At 39.0% G+C, this 19,283-nt stretch overlaps 1 protein-coding gene across 1 annotated transcript in view; it reads right to left on the bottom strand.

Moving 5' to 3' along the window:
• Nucleotides 1–17,392, bottom strand: part of LOC142144065 (major facilitator superfamily domain-containing protein 8-like) — a 55,557-nt gene extending 38,165 nt beyond the window's left edge. Inside the window, exons 1-3 of the mRNA XM_075202458.1 lie at nt 16,985–17,392; nt 6,267–6,341; nt 1,359–1,544 (exon numbers count right to left, since the gene is read on the bottom strand). Coding sequence (XP_075058559.1) covers nt 1,359–1,544; nt 6,267–6,341; nt 16,985–17,009 — 286 coding nt within the window. The 5' untranslated portion in view covers nt 17,010–17,392. The remainder of the gene's footprint in view (nt 1–1,358; nt 1,545–6,266; nt 6,342–16,984) is intronic.
• Nucleotides 17,393–19,283: the final 1,891 nt, after the last annotated feature.

Genomic DNA, 19,283 nt, shown 5'->3' with positions numbered 1-19,283 from the left:
GGATCTTGCTTGTCCCATATAAACAAGTCTAGTGATCCCAAAATATAAAAGTTAAAAAAGTAAATAAAATAAAATAAAATTAGACTCCCTTCAGGTCTATTCCCAGCCCACTAATGCCAATATTCTCTGTGACACTTATGCATTCTAAAGGAGTGTCAATCACTTGTGTAATAAGGCATGAACATAATGCAAGATGCAGCAGTTCCCAAACTATAAAAGAAAGACACAATCAGCCCATTTTTGGCCACATACTTGTGACCCTATATCCACTTACTCCTATCCTTAGGACAAGTATGTTTTACACTTTCAAAGGAAAAAATACGCAAAACGCAAATGTGTATACTTTTTTTGGGCTCTAAACCCATATAGGATATTATATAAAGTACACATAGTTTGTTTCCATGCAGTCAGAAGAACAAACTATTTAAATATCGGGGTACATTTCTGCTGTTCCACTAGCTCCCTAAATGTAACTTGGGGAAAAAATATGGGAAAGAGTTTTCTCCCCCATTTGTGCTCATTTCCTGTATATAAAGTCCTTAAAATAAAAGCTACTGAATTTGTTACCAAAAGAAAACCCCTTCTGTCCCACACAAAAAGGACAATATTAAATTTGCTAGAAAATATTTTTTCTGTGAAACCATCATATCTCTAAAACATAAGGGGCCTGATTCATTAAGGCTCTTAACTTAAGAAACATCTTATTTAACACACAAATACTTGATAGCTTATTTGTACACTGAAATTTAAAGTTGATATTTGTGTGCTACATAAAAAAAACAGTCAGTATTTAACTTATCTGCAAAACAGAATACTAATTTGCACCCCTTGCATTGTAACATGATTTTGTCCAGGAGACTTAAATAAGAAGTTTCTTAAGTTAAGATCCTTAATGAATCAGGCCCAAGAATTGGGTCATTGAATAGATAATTAATCAGTGTATATTTACTTAGTTTTAGGATGTATTGCTATCTTATGCAAAAGGTCACCTAAGTTACTCAAATATCATTCCCTGCAACTCTTTAATGTATCAGAAAAAAATCATGGTGACATATAAAAAAGCTGCTTTGTGGTACAGGGTATAGGAGAATCGTATGTAATGTAGGGATAACGGAGAGAAAACCATTAAATAAATGTCAGGTAATACAAAAGTTGAGTAGTACACTGGAATATGAGACTATTGGGGTGACATAGTGGGTAAAATGAAAAGGTTATTGTAAAAATTGTGAGAGATTTTAGCCAACATGAAACAAGGATGAAGGATGTAATAGATATAACTCTACTGCTACGTATTCAAGTTAGAATGGCTGATAGATGTTTTAGGTGACACACAGAAATGTAATCCAGTGATATCTTGCCTGCAATCTCAAAGAAGTTACTGAATAGGATGACCTTCTTAGTTTGGCCTGTCCGATCTGACCAATAACCAAACACAGGGCCAGACAACAGTTCAGTTAGGCTGAATGCAGAGAGAACGAGACCCAGGAAGAAAGGCTGAGCACCCAGAGACTGCAGGTACATCCAGACAGTGGGCAGTATCACAGCTACAGGAAGGAAAGAAACACACAATATATATGTAACGTAATTATACATTGACTTATACCATTTTTAACCTTACAAACAAACTGATTATATAGCAATGCAGTATATATAACATTCATTGTTAAAGAGCACTGTCACAAGACATATTGGACACTCATGTATGATAGTTTGGTTACCGAGACAAAGTATCCAGCATACGAAAAAATGATCTCAAGTACAGAAGCAATTTATCATGCCCAATTTATGAGTATTAAAAGTGGGCCACCTGCAAATGCCCACTCCTTAATGAGTAGAATGATAGTGCAGTAAATAGAAAGCTGCCAATCAAGCCAGTTACATACATAGCACATGATACAATACTACAAAGAGTTAGTTAAGATCAATATCCAGAACTCAGGTGCTCCAACAGACTGTCAGAAACACTTACCACTTTCTGTACTCAACTACACAAGAACTTTGTATTGTATTTTAGGCTGTCATTCTGTGAACCCTCTACCTCATTTTTTAATGAGTCAAATCCCTTCTTTACCCAACTCTGCAGGGTACTATTTTGGGACCTTAACAGTTCTTGAGATGCTAATAATGAGGAAAAAAAATCAACTTGGTTGCGATCAGCATTAAGCCCATATCTCTGTGACTTAAAATGATCACAGTACAGAGATGAAGACTCGTCATGTCGCCTGCTGCCCACCTCTGCTGTAAACCCTCTATCCACATGACCTTAACGGTAGCTATGAAGTGACTTCTTTTGAGTATGTTGCCATTATTATAAAGACATTATATTGTAATCTAATCAGATTAACCACTTTTTAGCAATAATTTTAGTGATTTATCATTGAATCTACATTTTTAAGTGCTATGAATCACACCAACCATTGTATTTATTACATGTATCAATTTGACTATTGTCAACATTTGCAAAGTTACAATCTGCTATTAGCATTATTTACAAAACAAGCCATTCCCTGACTGCTTATTGTTTTACATTGTTTAAAAAAAAAAATCATACAATAGTGTATTGATGTGTGATATATGTAGCAACCTGGTTTAAAACATTACGATTGTTTTAGCAATCACATAAAAATATTGCATGTGTTCCAACACTTGATTGTCAGTAGAGTCAAATGAGATACTATGTAGGGTTTATCCGGCTGTTTAGCTACCATGTTCTAACAACCAGGAACAAGCTCAGTAATTACAGTGCATGAATGGAACCATAAGCAACAGGCTGCTTTATAATACGTTCATTGAAATACATTAATAAGGGAACTATTGAGACTTTGGTCTGCAGTAGGCTTAACAATTTGAGCAAATAATTAAGTGAATTTATAAGTCCAATGTACAAAAGAGATTAAATAGCTATGAACCTCACCACATATTTTATATATACACTATTTTATTTATTACATGTATTTATTTGACCTTTGTCCAGATTCACAAAGCAATATTATCCTGTTAGTTTTATATATAAAACAATTTTTACTTTAATTTATTCCCTGATAATTTAAACATACAATAATGAGTTGTTGTTTGTGACATATGTGACAACCTGGTTTGGAAACATTGGGACTACTTTAGTAATTCCACTGATACACTGTAGGTCAGTGATGGGACAAGTGGAGCCCTAAAGCCTTCACCTGCGGCCCTCAGCTCATTCCTGCTTTATGCTCTGTTGGTTCTTTACTCTGCTTAGCCCACAGTCCCAGCTCTTTTTAAAATATTGTTTTTACTTACGTACTGAGGCCCTGGGTGAAGCTTAGTGGGTCATAAATAATAAGACTGAACGTGATCTTATTCTTTAATTGGAGCAGGCCACTTTTACATTACATAACTTCATTCACACAACGCAGATAGGTTACGCAGCGCCACCAGCACATCTGAGATCAGAGGAGAAGGGATGTGTAGATTGCACCACATGATCTTCCTCCAGGGGAACAAGCTGCGTGATTCGTTTTTATTTCATTAAAGCAAGGGAAGGAATTTTTATGCCGGCCCTCTGTGCTGCTGCAAAGCTGTTGTCTGTTTTTGGTTCAACACACATTTTCTATTATTGGGCACATTAAAAAAAACAAGCACTACAGGTTGATGGATAGAAAAATCCTTGCTTTCAAAAGCTTGTAGACAATCCAGTTACCAAAAAGCAGGGCCGGACTGGGCATCTGGCAAATGGCAGAAGGGACGATGGCTAGATGGGCCAGTCCGCATGCCCGCCGAGCAGCAGTACCCTGTGCGCTGCTCCGCGGATGGAGAGTCAGTGACATGCCTGGGATGGCACCATGTGACAGGTGCCATCCCATGTGATTACTTACATAGGCGGCACGTCACTGATTCTCCGCTCGCTGACCAGCGCACAGGAAGGAGGTGTTGCTGCTTGGGATCGGATGTAACAAGGTAAGCGACTGTGTGGCTATAGTGTGTCTGTGGCTATAGTGTGTGTGTGTGGCCCCATGTTGCTTTAGTGTGCGTGTGTGGCCCCATGTTGCTATAGTGTGCATGTGTAGACCCATGTTGCTATAGTGTGCGTGTGTGGCCCCATGTTGCTATCGTGTGCGTGTGTGGCCCCATGTTGCTATCGTGTGCGTGTGTGGCCCCATGTTGCTATCGTGTGCGTGTGTGGCCCCATGTTGCTATCGTGTGCGTGTGTGTTTGGCCATGTTCATATAGTGTGCGTGTGTGTTTGGCCATGTTCATATAGTGTGTGTGTGTTTGTCCATGTTCATATAGTGTGTGTGTGTTTGGCCATGTTCATATAGTGTGCGTGCGCGCGCAGTATTTTAATAGAATATGTGAGGGAAGGGAAGATCTTAATATAGTCTGGGAGGTAGGCTATTTAATGGTGTATTGTGGATGGGGGCTAATTATTTAAGGTGAGGTGAAGTAATCTTTAATTTAATGCTGGGGATGTTTAGGGTTATCAATTGAATATGAGTCTGATTTCGGGGAGGAGGGATATTTATTAAATGTAAATATGAATTATTTATTGCCAGGGATGGTTGTGGAAAATGGCTATATTTATTAAACTTTAATGCTATTTAATTTATTGCTGCGATTGTTTGGAGGGAGGGAAATATGTTTTGAGTAAATGGGTACACTGTTAATTTAATGTTTAGGGCTGTTTGGAGGGAAATAGCTCTACTTATTAAATGTGAATATTATTATTGTGGGGACTGGAGGGAGGCCTAATTCTAAAACGTGAGTGCTATTGTTTTAACACCTGGGTTGGTTGGCGTTTTCTAAATCTCATGTACCCATTTTTTTTTTCAAAATAGGGCATCCAATATTCCAGGATCAAGACAAAAATGAACTGAGCTAAAGAAACCAGCTGCTACAAGTGGTGAAAGTGACCAAGACAGGTAGGAGAGAGCAGGACAGTCTGCCAACTGTCCTGTATCTGGTGGGGCAGTCCTGAATTTAGGTTACTGTCTCACTTAATCAGGATTTGGTCCGACTGCAAGGACAGTTGGGAGGTATGTCCCGCTTCACTACGTACTGCTTGTGAAGGCAGAGCTGTGTGCTTCTAACAGTAGTGCCTGTGTATTTGTTTAAAATGATAACCATGTTACATAATAGGGGCCCTGCTGTCTTAAATACCCTGGGCCCCCTGAGCCTTAATCCACCTCTGGTTAGGGGAAGGGAACGGATAGCTGCTCCCAGTTCCCGGACAGGACACAGACTGCAGAGCAAGCCGAGGAGCTATAAGTATCACATGATTTGGTAATCTTGTGAGACAAAGAGCTTCCCTGCTCACTCTACAGGAAGTTTCCACCCTTATGGATGTCAGGAGCACCAGAAGCATAGATAAGTACAGTGGGCTGTGGGTGTCATAATGTGCCTAGGGGGGATGTCGTGATGTGGCTGGGAGGGCGTGATAAATGTAATGTTTTAGTATAATGTATGTATCAATGCCCCATGTTGGCCACACCCACAACACAATGTGGTCATGACCCTGCTCGGCACATAGTTTCTTTCCTGCTGGAACTGAGGTGGGCCTGTGTTCTTTAAATGTCAGGGCTCATTTTTAGTCCCAGTCCGGCCCTGCCCAAAAGTCACCATGAATTGTCAGATTTTTTTGTTGTAGCTTGCAACACTTGTTTATCTTACATTGTAATGTTTTCTGATATATTATTATTATATATTTGATGAAATGTATTGTTTTATCTGTTACAAAGAACAAAGGTAATGTGAGGCTTTTAGAAAGCTGCACATGTGCTCTTTGAAGTGTATCAATTTTCCCATCAGTGCTGTAGGTGCATGGGTATAACAGAGCTGAATGAGGAAATAGGTACTGTTTATCCAACTGCCTAGCAATCATTGACTTGTCATCACAAATAAGTCTATTAGTTATAATTATGAATAAACAAAAGGAACCACTGAGGCTGCCCTGTGGGACAGGTTTAGTATTTTGAGCATCCAGTTAAGTAAACTAATGAGCCCGCAGTGCAAAACAGGTTTAGTAACTACTCAGTTTTGAATAATCTGAAAGATTGTGCAGAACGGCATTAAAATACACCTAAGCACTTCCTCATATTTATCCTGAGGTATTTCACCTTTTTGCACAACATAAATCCTATTCTACTTAACACCTTTATTAGCAGGAGGAGCTTAGCCTTAAATAAATTTATTTAAAAATAATTCCCAAAAGACAACATTTATTAGCAGATCTCAAGAATTGTAATCTAAAAACAGCAGAAATAGCTGTAGTCCTCTATTGGTTGAATACTAACCATACTCAATGCCACTAAGCAGAAAGATGAATCCAATTACCACGTTTGTCAGTTTCTGCTTCCTCTGCAGCACATCTAAAATAAATTTAAAAAATCTTATAATCACTATAGGATACAAAATATAAGACAGCAAGCTTACAAAGAAGAAAATATAATAAAATATGATTATTCTATGCAAATTTCCAATTGTCCAGCAAAATGGAAAATATTGTTACAGTGAATTCCTCTTCCTCCACATACTCCATGGCAGCCTTTACTTGGTAAGTTCCACTTTTGTTTAGGTAAAGACAGATCAAACACAAACGCCCCAGAAAGTATAAAATACAGCTCCTCCTCGTCTTGGGAATACTTCCCAAGTTGTCTCTGAACCTAATTAGACAACATGGGTGTATTTCCAGGAAAATGAATTAACATGTTCCTCTTCACCCTTCCATGGCAGCTTTTTATAACGTATGTACACAACACTAATTATATATATATATATATATATATATATATATATATATATATAAAGAGAGAGACACACATACACACAAAGGAACAATGAATAAGCTTAATCGTATATGCTGCATAAGGAAGAATTTATTCACTGGCTGACTGGAGAACATGTCTCCCAAATTGAGAATCACTCAATGATAAACCATCCAAATAATAAGGACCTGCTCTTCGCAAAATCTAAGGGTTACTTCTCCCTTCTTCACCTCTCTGCTGCCTTCAACAACATTGACCATTGCCTCCTTTTGCAAACTCTCAAATCTATAGGTCTCGGTAACACTGTTCTCTTCTGGTTTTCCTCTTACCTCACCAACCATTCCATGCAGTGACTACACCTGACTCCACATTCCCCCCCTCTTCCCTTACCTGTCAGAGTTCCCCAGTACCACCTGTATGCCGATAACACCCAAATCTTTTGTCGTCTGACTTCTCATGACTCCTGCTGTTACTCAACCATCTCATCTTGGATGTCCCAGCGCTTTGTTACTCAAAATTTCCAAGAGTGAAATAATCGATTTCCCCCCTCCAGGGCTCCCTCTCCCCCCCCCCCCACCTGTTAAATAACAACCCTCCTTTCAGTCCCTCAAGTCAGCTGCCTAGGGGTCATCTTCGATGCCTCTCTCCCAAAAACCTCACATTCTTTCTCTCTCAAAATCCTGTTACTTCCACCTCCGGAATATATCCACGATCTGGCCCTTTCTCACCATGGAAGCCACCAAAACTTTTATTCATTCCCTTGTAATCTCTCACTTTGATTACTAACCTCCTTCTCTCTGACCAACCTGACTCCCACCTGGCCCCTCTTAAGTCTATCTTCAATGCTGCTGCTTACGTTATTTTTCTCTTCAGCCGGTCTATGTCTGCCTTCCCTTTCTGTCAGACACTACATTGACTCCCTGTAGTCTACACATTAAATTTAATCTCCTCAGCCTCACATACAATCGGGTTAGCCTCTACTCTGCCAGGCTTCAAGTGTGTCCTTAAGACTCATTCAATTATGCAAACCTATCAGCCTTCCTTCTAACTCCCTTGTCTCAACTATCACCATCACTCTGTAGCATTCTATTTGTGTCTTCCCCTTTCCCTTTAGGATGTACGCTGTCATGAGAATGGCCCTCTCTCTTTGTGTTCTCCATCTACTATTCCATCACCCTCTGTACCTCTTGGCTTGCTTCCTTAGACCTATTTTTTTTAGCTCAGGCCTACTTCTCATTGGGCATTACCATCACTCTCGCTAACTATAATTTGATCTGCATTACCATGTTATCTGTGTATTTTTGCCTATTCAGTATGTTTGGTCTTTGTATTTTGTTTGTATTATGTAATGTGTTATGAATCATTGCTCTCTGTACAGGTCATGTATATCGCTGCAGACCTTTTGTGGAACCTTATATATAAATAATAATAATGACTAGAGAAGGTATGGAAGGATGTCCATCTTGCTGCCTTGCACAATTCTGTCACAGAGGCCTGAAGCCTTTTGCAATTTATTGTGTTGAATGGTTTCAATACTTCTGGTACCTTCTGCCCATTACTCTTGTATATCTGCATGATTAATCATTTAATCCATCTGGACATGGCTTGTTTAGGAGGAGCATAACCAATCCAATGACCTGTAGGTATCACAAACATCATCATGGCATCATAGTATCTGAATAAATGTCCAAGAAAGGTTCCCTCCACCATAGTGCTTGTAATTCCCTCCGAGAAGAGGTAACTGGCATTGGGAAAAGTACTTTTAAAGGGGTCATCTCTCAGTGTGATGGATCCTTTTCACTGCTTGGTAAAAACTTGTAATAAGTTCTTCCAAACCTAATTTGGTATCCAGAATAATAATTAGTGTAGACCTGTGACTGGAATCACTGATAAATAACTTCTGGTATAAATTTATTTAAAGGAAATAGCGCAGGGTGCTTATTTCTATAATTGCACATGTACTTAATTTTGATATTGTGTATATTTTGGTAAGGGAAATCTTTAATTTCTGAGACCAGGGGAAGAAATGTGTTTCTTGTTATACCTTGCTAGAGGAGATGCATTATTTCTTAAAGTATATATCTGATACAATAAATCTTTGTGGATGGAAGTCTTTTGTGTGTTGTGACGTGGGGAAGTGGCTTGTTTGGGGTTTGTACCTTTCTTTGGGAATGTGTATTCTGGACTGTGTGAAGAGGGGCCCCATGCTAATTAGATCTTTTGATGTGTGAAGGTCCAATATTGAAGGCAGGAACTTTTAATTAAGACTGGCTCCTAGATTCTCTGCATCTGAAAACCAGATGCAGGACATCACAGCATCTCTAGAATTTCATAGATAAATGTAAATATTTTTGGCTTTGCAATGCATGGAAATCCATGTTTATGTAAACACATTGCACCCTGATTCTAAAAATAGCCTGTGTCCAAATCAGTATAAAAAGCACTGTCTTATACACTGAAATGTTCTTCTTGTTTCATCTGACCTGATCACTGGTACCTTCAACCAGTGTGAGAGCAAATAAACATCACTTGCTTCAAATACCTGCTTAAAAACATCTTCAATAATGTTGTATTCCTGTGACCTGCAGATTAGACCCTAAATCTAATCCGTTCTCCGGCTCTTTCTGAGGTTGGACCCAGTTTATCCGGTATCATCGCTCTGCCTGCTACCCTGCAGCTCTGGTCAGTGTGATAGGCCAAGGGGGATCCATCCACAGCACCCCTGATCCATAGTAAGAGGTCAGGAGTACCAGCCCAGGTACCCCAGTAACAGGGTACACTCACAGCATCAGTTACCCAGAAGAGACCCGGTACTGGATGCCGGTAAGGAATCCATTGGTGGCAGCATTTGTAAGCCCCTCCTACTGTGGCAAGAGAGCGCATTTGGGATAACGAAAGTGAAAACTGGCAAAGTAAGCCCAGCCTTTTCCCAGCAAAAACAGACAGGGTGGCATAGGCGGTCCATCCTGTCCAAGACCCATGTACTTTAAGGGCTAGATTTACTAAGCTGCGTGTTTGAAAAAGTGGGGATGTTGCCTATAGCAACCAATCAGATTCTAGCTTTCATTTATTTAGTACCTTCTACAAAATGACAGCTAGGATCTGATTGGTTGCTATAGGCAACAGCTCCACTTTTCCAAACCCGCAGCTTAGTAAATCTAACCCTAAGTGTGGATAAAACAAGATTTTTAGTAAGTCCAACTTCAAAGAAGTCCAAGATGTGTGGAATAGTTGCTGAATTTGGGTTAACTTTCGACTCACACCAAGCAACAAATCTTTTCCATATTCTATAGTAACTATAAAGGATTTCTTCTTTCTTGCTTGTAAAAGTGTACTAACCACAGGTTCTGAGATTCCTTTACCCCTGAGCAAATTCAGCTTAACCTGCAAACCATTAAAGCTAGTTGTTTTAAATTATGGTGTAAGACTGGACTATGGTGCAGCAAAGCTACCTAAAGAGGTAGAGGCGATGGATGTCCTCTGAGCATCTCCTAGGCCATCGGAAACCAAGGACATCATGGGCAAAATGGAAGAACAGCTACTAATTTTGCTTTCCCCTTCTTGGTTTTCCTTAGGACTAGAGAAAAGAGTGGAAATTAAGGAAAGATGTACCATAGGACTGCTAATGCATCAATGGGACTGCTAATGCATCTAATCCTTCTGTTCCTGGAATTCTGTGCTGACAAATAAGTTTGGCTACCCAAATTTGTTTATTTAGTGACTGGAATACTTCCTGGTGTAGGCTCCACTTTCCTGGATGGGTCAACTGAAAGTGACTTTTCTTTTCTCTTGCATTTTGGGCTTTGCCACAAGCTGAGATCCAGTTGGAGATTCCGCATGTGCCAGCTTGCCAACGGAACCAGAGGAAAACATTCTTTATTGCTGTCTGATGATGAGTCTGTAATTGATATGCAAGATACTGGCTCTTGACACAACTTTTCTCTGACAGAGATATCTTGCTTTGCATGGTGTATATTTAAACCCCTAGAAACTTTATTTGTTGTGTTAGAACAAGATGGCTCTTTATCTTGTCCATGACCCATGCAAGTTATTACCTAGGCTGTTCTGCACCTATCTATATGTTCTGATATGCCCACTCCAAGTATATCATCCAGATATGGCCATACCATGATGCCTTGTTTCCTTAATTCTGCTACCAGGTGACTAACACTTTGGTAAATCTATAATTGAGTGGGTCCATACTTCTGAGTAATGTGAAATTCTGTCCTATAGGTGTTATTGGGGACTGCTCCTGACAATAATTATTGTTGCAAACTCTGATTTGTTTTTTTCAGATTAAGTCTAAATGGCAGAATGGTCTGTCTTGATGTACTAGGAAAATTCTGCCAGCTATATTGCCTACCTGGGCTAGAACTCCTTGCCTCTTTGAACTGTTGATGAGACGATGAAGGTTGAAAGCTTCTAGTTCTACAACCTTATAGCAAGTGATTTGATTTCCCAATAGACAATTTAAGTACCATGATATCTAATTTTTCTTCAAATAGAAGGTTAGCCAGACTGTTTTTTGACTGGGCGTCTGCTATCCAAAGAAATAACCAGAGAGCTCTCCTAGCTACTGCTACGGATACCATGGATCTTGCAGAGAGAACAATAGTGTCTAAGGATGCCTCACAGAGAAATGAGCTTCTGCATAATTTCAACACTTCAACACATTGCCTGTTCACCTTTTCCTGGACACCCGTACGGAAAGTTTGAACCCATAATCTTAATGCCCTGCCTGCTGAAGGCATTGTGACTACTGACTTCAATATGGCACAAGATAAAACATTAAGTTTTATCAAAAAGGCTTCAGTTCTCCTGTTCCTTAAAGGTCCACCGTCTTCCAGCACAATGGTTGTTCTAGTAGACATGATAGCTAAGGCTGTGTCTATTTTTGGTACCGAGTTCCACTACTGAGCTTCTTCTCCAAATAGATACATCAGTTCTAGTCTCTGAGTTAGGCTGATGTTTGATGTTTGATGTTTCCTTTCTAGTGTGCGCTTCAAACAGAGAGCTGTAGGTTGCTTTTAAAGTTGTCACTTCACTTATTCCCATAGATTTATATATTTTTTAAAGCAAACTCTGCAGAACTGTATGGGTTATTCAGTAGTTGCCTCCAGATATTATAATTACAGTCCATACTTTTCATCAATTTGATTGCACTAGTGTACAAACTGGGCCTGATGCTGAGTTGGCCACAAATGGGCCGTAATTTGTGCTCACGCAGGCAAAAGTAGCATATCTATGCCCATATGCTTAGTCGCACAGATCTCAAGATCAACACACATCAGCATATACATGTGAATGTGTGCATGAGTAAAGCATGATGACACGCTTGATGAGCAGGGGAGACGCTTTTTATTTTTGCACACTGCCAAGGTCCATGTTGATGATTATCAGCAGCAGCATAGATCTTTGCACCAGTCCTCAGGTATCCACATCACGTCTGCATCTGAACACATTTGCGTGAACACGTACATACTATATTCAAGCCCGAGTTTGTATGCCCCTTCCATTAACTCTCCAATCATAAGGAGGCACAAATGTCAAATATGAACAACTCTGCTTTCATGCATATGACTGCGTTCTCTGTGTGGCCATGCATAGTGGAAATTTGTGTAGTTCACGCTACGCAAACTGGCGAAAGTTCAACTTCGCATCAGGTCCACTTTGTTTATGTTTAAATTATTTCTACAACATTTTCACTGTGAAGCTATTAATGGTCAGACAAACTTACCTAGGCTTATATACAATAATTCAAATCAATTTTATGAATAATGAACATTAAAAAGCAAATGGTGACATTAAAAAACAAGGTAATTGCCAGACACCAACATATTCCAACAGCAAACTACTGTGATAAATAAAATTAAAATACTTTTGAGGCACAATGTGAATTGACACAATTAAATTGTATCCAAAAGGAAAACAGATCAGATGAAGTATAGAAAGACCAATTGGCCTTGTAAAGCTGGAAAATCAAAATATGATCATCCAAGTTAAAAAATCTTTAATCTCCTTCCTATGCATGCTCACTATATCAAGTGTATAAGATTTAAATAGTTCCACATGTATACATATGTGGAAGGAGCTCTTAACAGCCAGACCTTTATGAGCTAAAGTGATTTCTGCAAGTGTGAATTGCACTGGTGTCTGTAAGAAATAATGTCATTTTCTAAGGGTCAAGCTTAATCAATTGTGTTTAATTTGATGTGTAGAGAATACAGAACAGACATATTATATTCTAAATAGTCAAGTTAAGTTCAACTCCTGATATATATGAGACTTGCATAAATGCCAAGAATGTGTACTGATAAGAGAACTGTTTTCTGAGTTAAATCCCATTGTGCACTGAACATTATTATTTTTTTTCTTTGTTGTGGCAGGCTATAAAATCACTTTAAATCTACAATGAGGGCCGGATGTCTTGTAACCTGCATGGTGAATCTCTGCTAGTTTGGATACTCTACTGCTACATATCCTAAATAAACAAGACTGATCAAACTTCGTTAATAGAATCTTGATTTCCTGCACACAAATTATTCAATAAAAATATCGCTTGTGAAGAGATTTTTCAACAAAAATTCATAGAATTATTTCATGTGTAGCTCACAGTAATTTCGTGGATATCCAGATGTTATAAATAAATTTCACAAGGCAGTTTTTATAAGGCTACAGAATACTCCAGACTCATGGGAATATGATCTGTCACTCCTTGTCTCCTAGTAGTCTTAGGACAAACAAAAGTAAGAAACCAAGCCCCGAACACTGCAGTATATTCTTAACTAGACCAACATCTTATGTGACTTGATTATGACAATAGCACCTCGCTTCAAAAGCCTAAACACACCCAAATCAAACATTTCAAATGTTAGGATTTAATTTCAGGTACAATAATAGTCCCATAGGGGACCTACTTAGTACCTTAGAACACTATTAGCAAAAGCGCTGTGGAGTGGCGGGTGGCTTTAACATACATTTGCAAATGTGTGCAACTAAGACTTTTGCATTTTTAGCTACAGTAGAAATGGCAGATCTGTTGCTGGCTATAGCAGTGTGCTGGGGGATCTCTTTGTGTGTTTGTTCCTTTCAGGATAACCCCACCCTTTCAAGCACCTGCTATAGCCTATAAATTGATTGAGCAACTTCCACTTCTTTATTTACCTTAGAACACTAGTCTGCACTGTGGGCTAGAGTAACAAGATGCACCCAGTGTTGGCTATACCTAATATTCATTATTGCATTTTAAAAAGCAACAATGTTGATAAATATGCATCGCAAAAGCCTGTGCACTCAGATGAAACATGGTGTATTATAAAAGTATATAAATTATATGAGATTCAAGTCTCTTTGTAATGAGGGATAAACAAAGTGACCATTTTACATACAGAATGATAACACTGCATTTGTCTCATCATACACATATGGATGTTCGGAACAAAAGGGAAGATATGTTTAACCTCTCCGACTTCACCTGAGACCACTCTCTCTGCACACTCTACTTTCCACGTCAACTCCTGTCTTATTAGCTCCTATTGTCTTGGCTTTGCCCCCTCCCTCTAGAATGTAAGCTCTCACAAGCAGTCTACCTCGTATGTACTTGTTCTGTTTTTACTTGTTCTGTTTTTATGTTCAAGTGTTATTAATATGATTTATAATGCTGTCTGCCTTACAATTAAATAATAATGAGGATGAGAAAAGAACTGGATTTGGGGAAAAATAATGAGATCTGATAGTACATAATGCAGAGCAACAATATCAGTGAAGAAATTCCTCATCTCTTTTTAAAGTCCTTATGGCTCCGTTACTAGTGATGCATGTATGTTCTGAAACCATGCATGTATGTTCTGAATTAGGTAAATTATAGCCTAAGATTGGTCTGAAGGCCCATTTAAACCTCATTTGGGTGTGACTCACAAGCCAGCCTGTACTAAATGTAAGCTCTTAAACCTGGGAGGTGAGTGAATCTGATTTTAATGTTGTTTAAAGCATATAGGTCTGTGTAGAACCTGCATATTAAGAGGTGCCCTTGAAGCTGGGAAGCAGGCTTAATGTTTTGATCAAAATATGAACTAATACCTCATGTTTTCATTTTGCTAGATACACACAGATATGCAGTGTTAAGGATAAGCGCTGACAACTGTCTTTTTGTTTTGTACACATATATGGGCATTCATATTGTCATGCAGCTAGTACCATTTATAATATGGGATATACCAAACTCAGGATTATTTTCTCTCTGGTTTTGTCTCAAAATATTGCCTTATGTTGTCTTGGCAGCTGTCCATTAAGCCTAATCAAGGCTCATTTGTATGTGGCTCACAAGACAGCCTTTGCTAGATGTAAGCCCGTAAAACCTGGGAGTTGAGTGCATCTGATTTTAATGGTGTTTGAAGCATATAGGTCAGTATAGGACCTGCATATTATGAAGTGCAAGATAGTGTGCTCTGCACTAGGGGTTAAGGGTACTCCCCCTGCAAGGATTAGTAGTTGCAGGAAGCGGTGCTGGTCCCAAAATATTGGACAAAAAAATGAACAGAGGTTCAAAAAAAAGAACCTGTTAGCACTCCAACCCTAATAAAATATAACTTTTATTAAATCTTTTCTCTGAACCCCTCTGTGGCTCTTAACCTGTTATCCACGCCCTCCCTCTTGGGCTCAGGGCTACCGGCGTATGTGGATTTTCCCTCTCCCTCACCCTCTCTGCCTCTCTCTCTAGCTGTGCTTTGAGCTTCCTGAGTTACTGTGCTTATTGTTAAAATAATAAAATAAAATAAATAAAATAAAAATTAATAATAATAATAATAATAATAATAAATATGCAGCCAGCCAGCTAACCTAAAATGCTTAAATCCGTAATGATTTTACTGTGCGATTGGCTTTAACAAGTAGTTGTAAATTCTGACCGATTATAGGGCTCTCACTTCCTTTTCAGTGGATAAACATTTTGTGTGTTTTTATTTAGGAAATTTTTTTTTCAAAGAATTCAAACTACCTATGTACCTGTAACAGATGTCTTTTATGGCTAGGCCTCACTAGTGGTGCCCGGAAATGAACGCACACGACAGTGTGGATATTTGCTAGATATCTGTCAAGTATACCAAGCCACTTCTCCCTTAAGTGATCAGCTATACTGTCCATTGCTCAACGAACTGCAACAAATCTCCACACAGTGGGTCGCCAGGGGAATCTGCAGTTACTATTATATGCCACAAATCTTTAATGCCCAGCTGATTTGCATAAAGAAGTGCAGGCTATTACTGCATAGTTGTATCCTAGAACAGAACATTGCTAAAGAGCAATAAAGCCCATGATGGGGCGTCTAAAGATTTATAGTAAGCCATATCCTTATTGAAAGTATAATTTATATATCTATCCCACAGTAGCGGGTCATCACATCAGCTATATTCTGCAGCATAGCCCTAACATATGTAATATATATCATGGATTACATTTCAAAAAAAAAAAAAGACTTGCAGTGTTAGTTATTACTATGCATTTCATAAAACAGCATACAATTAGTCAATGTGCATACAATTAGTATTTTAAAAAATATATATTAAAGAGCTCTAAATAAAACACAGATGACCACCTAAAAGTAGGCTACAGTGCATTGCAGACAAACATGTAATAATCTTGATATTTGTATGGAAATTTTCAAGGGTAAAATGGTCAATCTGACATTGTAAAACAAGCATTACATGTTAGAAGACTATGGGGCCAATTCACAAAGGGGCGAAGAACCCAACCGGCATTAAGTACCGCCATCTCTCACCAGGTGAAGGATCCCCCATGCAAGTAGTATTGCGCCAGATGCCTATTCTACTAACGCATTAACAGTAGTAAACCATTAAATAAAACACAAATGTTTCTCTGGGGAATGATAGATATAACATGACATATCTAACTTGGTGTATACTCAGTAGAGCAGAATGGGGACTTCCAGAGCAATATATAACTGGCTCTGGATCACTTTTTCCATGGCAACTATCACACAGCTGTCATGGCGCTAAAATATTCATAAATCACAACAACTTTAATATTGCTACAAGAGAAAAATGACACTTATTGCCATGCCACTTGTCATTTTACTCCTATTCCTGCACACATTTATTCATTCTGTTTAACTGACAAACATTTGTTCAGCAATTTTGTAAAACATTGTGATGACATTCTTGGCATAGGGTTCTTTTGAAACATCCTGTCAGACACACTAACCCATAAAAATAAAGTACATTTCATCTTACTGTCAATATTTGTCTGGGGATCCATGTGTTCTCAGATGTCTAGTTACAAGAAAGAAATGTGATTATTCTTCCTCAACATTGCATTGTCCAGATCCTTATGCCGACTATTACTATCCTCCTTCTCTCTTAAGGGAATAAGCCCCTTACAGTAACTATCACTACCAAAGCCGGTCTCAGCCTCTCCTAGAGCCCAAAGCCTCTTTGCAGTCTTTACTGGCACCCTGCAGACACATACAGACCGTCTGATTATGCACTGTGTATTTTACCAGACTTATTTATTTAGATTTGTAAATATTCTCTGACATGTTCCTATCATATTTTCTTTTGCTAAGAGAAGCCTCTATCCATCGCTGCTGGCTCACAGCTGACGACATTCCCTCCCCCTTCCTTACTGCTCTTTCTTCCAGTCTAAAGTCCCACAACCTGACAGGCAGTTTGAAGAACGAAAGCTTTATTAGTCCTTACTAAAGTGAGACATACAGAGTCTTCTGGGTAGGTAGAGACAACAAACGTGTTATTATTCTGATGTTTCTTGAATGTGTTGTCTGTAACTAGTGTATCTTTTAAAATAAAATAAAATATTGCCAGTGTAATGATAACTTACTGAGAAGACTTTCATCTCTGGACCATGGTGTCAATATTTATATCGTTACCAAAATACACTTCCACTAAAATACACATATTTGGTATCCCTTTATTTTTCACCTGTGACCCCCTCCGTTTCTTCAGCGCTGTCCTATACAGCAGCCGCGGCGCTGTCTAAGAAGCGTCCGCGGCAGTGCTGTATACACTACAGCACCGCCGCGGACGCTTCTTTGACAGCGCCGCGGCTGCTGTATAGGACAGTGCAGCTATAGCGGCCACTTAGTTAGCGCAGGGGGGGTTTCTGGAGACTCAGAAAACCCCCCTGCGTGCGCCACTGAGTGGATGACGCTGCCGAAACTAGTAGTATGTGATGGCTGTTTTTGTGCGGACTGCATAGACTGCCTGCACCAGGTTTCTCTAATGACAGTGCTACATGGGTGCCTCCCCTAGACTACGGGAGCCCTGTAGCAACAGAGGACTGTGTGTGAGTGCGATCACCACAGTATCGATGGGCCAGAGTGTCAGATTATAATCAAACAGATATTTAAAATAGGGACGGAACATATAAAATAAAATGCAATATAAAGGCAGGTTTGTTTTTTGTTACATTATTTATTTTCATTATTTAAGATTTACATTTATAATAATAAAAGTACCGCTGGATTAAGCAAAACTAAAATAACCTCTTTTTTTATTGCTAAATATATATATTGTACCGCAAAGAACCCTTTAAGGATAGGCTGCTACTTATGGGCCAGTGCTGTGTGCTTCCCCCCCGGGCTGAGGTCTGCCAGCCCCTGCTTGCGGCCATTGTCTATCACTACTGTAAATGGGCCTAGTCATATAATGAAATAACATTAACATTTATTTGCATATATCCAGCATAGTTTGCAGCGCTTTAAAATTGCAAAGAAACACATTACTGAAACAAGACTACATACCTCCAAACATTGGGCCTGGCCCAAATCAAGACCAAGTGTGCACAAAACATATCGGGACTCAGTCATACCATGTTGGGGGTGTACTGTGTCTCCACTATCGTGTCTAGCACTTCTGAAGGGCTAACCAACCTCTTCCCCTAAAAGTACTCTTGACAACTAAAGCATTAATAATCACAGTCAACTATACTTTTCTTATTGGGCATTTACACACCAGCTGTCACCTATTTTACCCAGGACATAGATCCTGTTTTTCCTACATTATTCTCATTGCATTGACCTGGGCTTTATTAAGTCATTTATGTTAATATTAGCACATTTAGGGGCATATTCAATTAGCTTTGTGGTCCACGATTACGCGCGGCTACGCAAGTCCCGTTACCGCAACATTGTGGATTTCCATGCGCACCCCATAGGGTTGTGAAGGGAAATTCACGATGTTGTAGTACTGTATTAAGTATTATATATTTTGTTAAGTCTAAGTTATTTCAGTTGGAAAATTGGTGGAGGAAACTATGGCAGAGTAGGTTGTCTAAGGTAAAAAGAATCATGTTGGCAGGTTTGGATTTATTTGTTAGTCGTATTGACTGTTAGTTCTATCTATCTTTTTAATATGGCAGCTCCCAATAATATATTTCAAAATATTTGTGTAACCTTTTGCCAATATTTGAATACGTGGAGCTGGCAATCATTAGGGCTTTCCTCCTCTGGCAAAGGCAATGTAAACATATACTCCTATCAGATTAGTATTTTCATACTTCTACTGCTATAATGTG

This window comes from Mixophyes fleayi, chromosome 3 (assembly GCF_038048845.1).
Source record: "Mixophyes fleayi isolate aMixFle1 chromosome 3, aMixFle1.hap1, whole genome shotgun sequence".
In the NCBI taxonomy this organism is placed as follows: domain Eukaryota; kingdom Metazoa; phylum Chordata; class Amphibia; order Anura; family Limnodynastidae; genus Mixophyes; species Mixophyes fleayi.
Note: the sequence above shows the minus strand (reverse complement) of the source record. Positions and strands in the feature narration are given on the sequence as shown.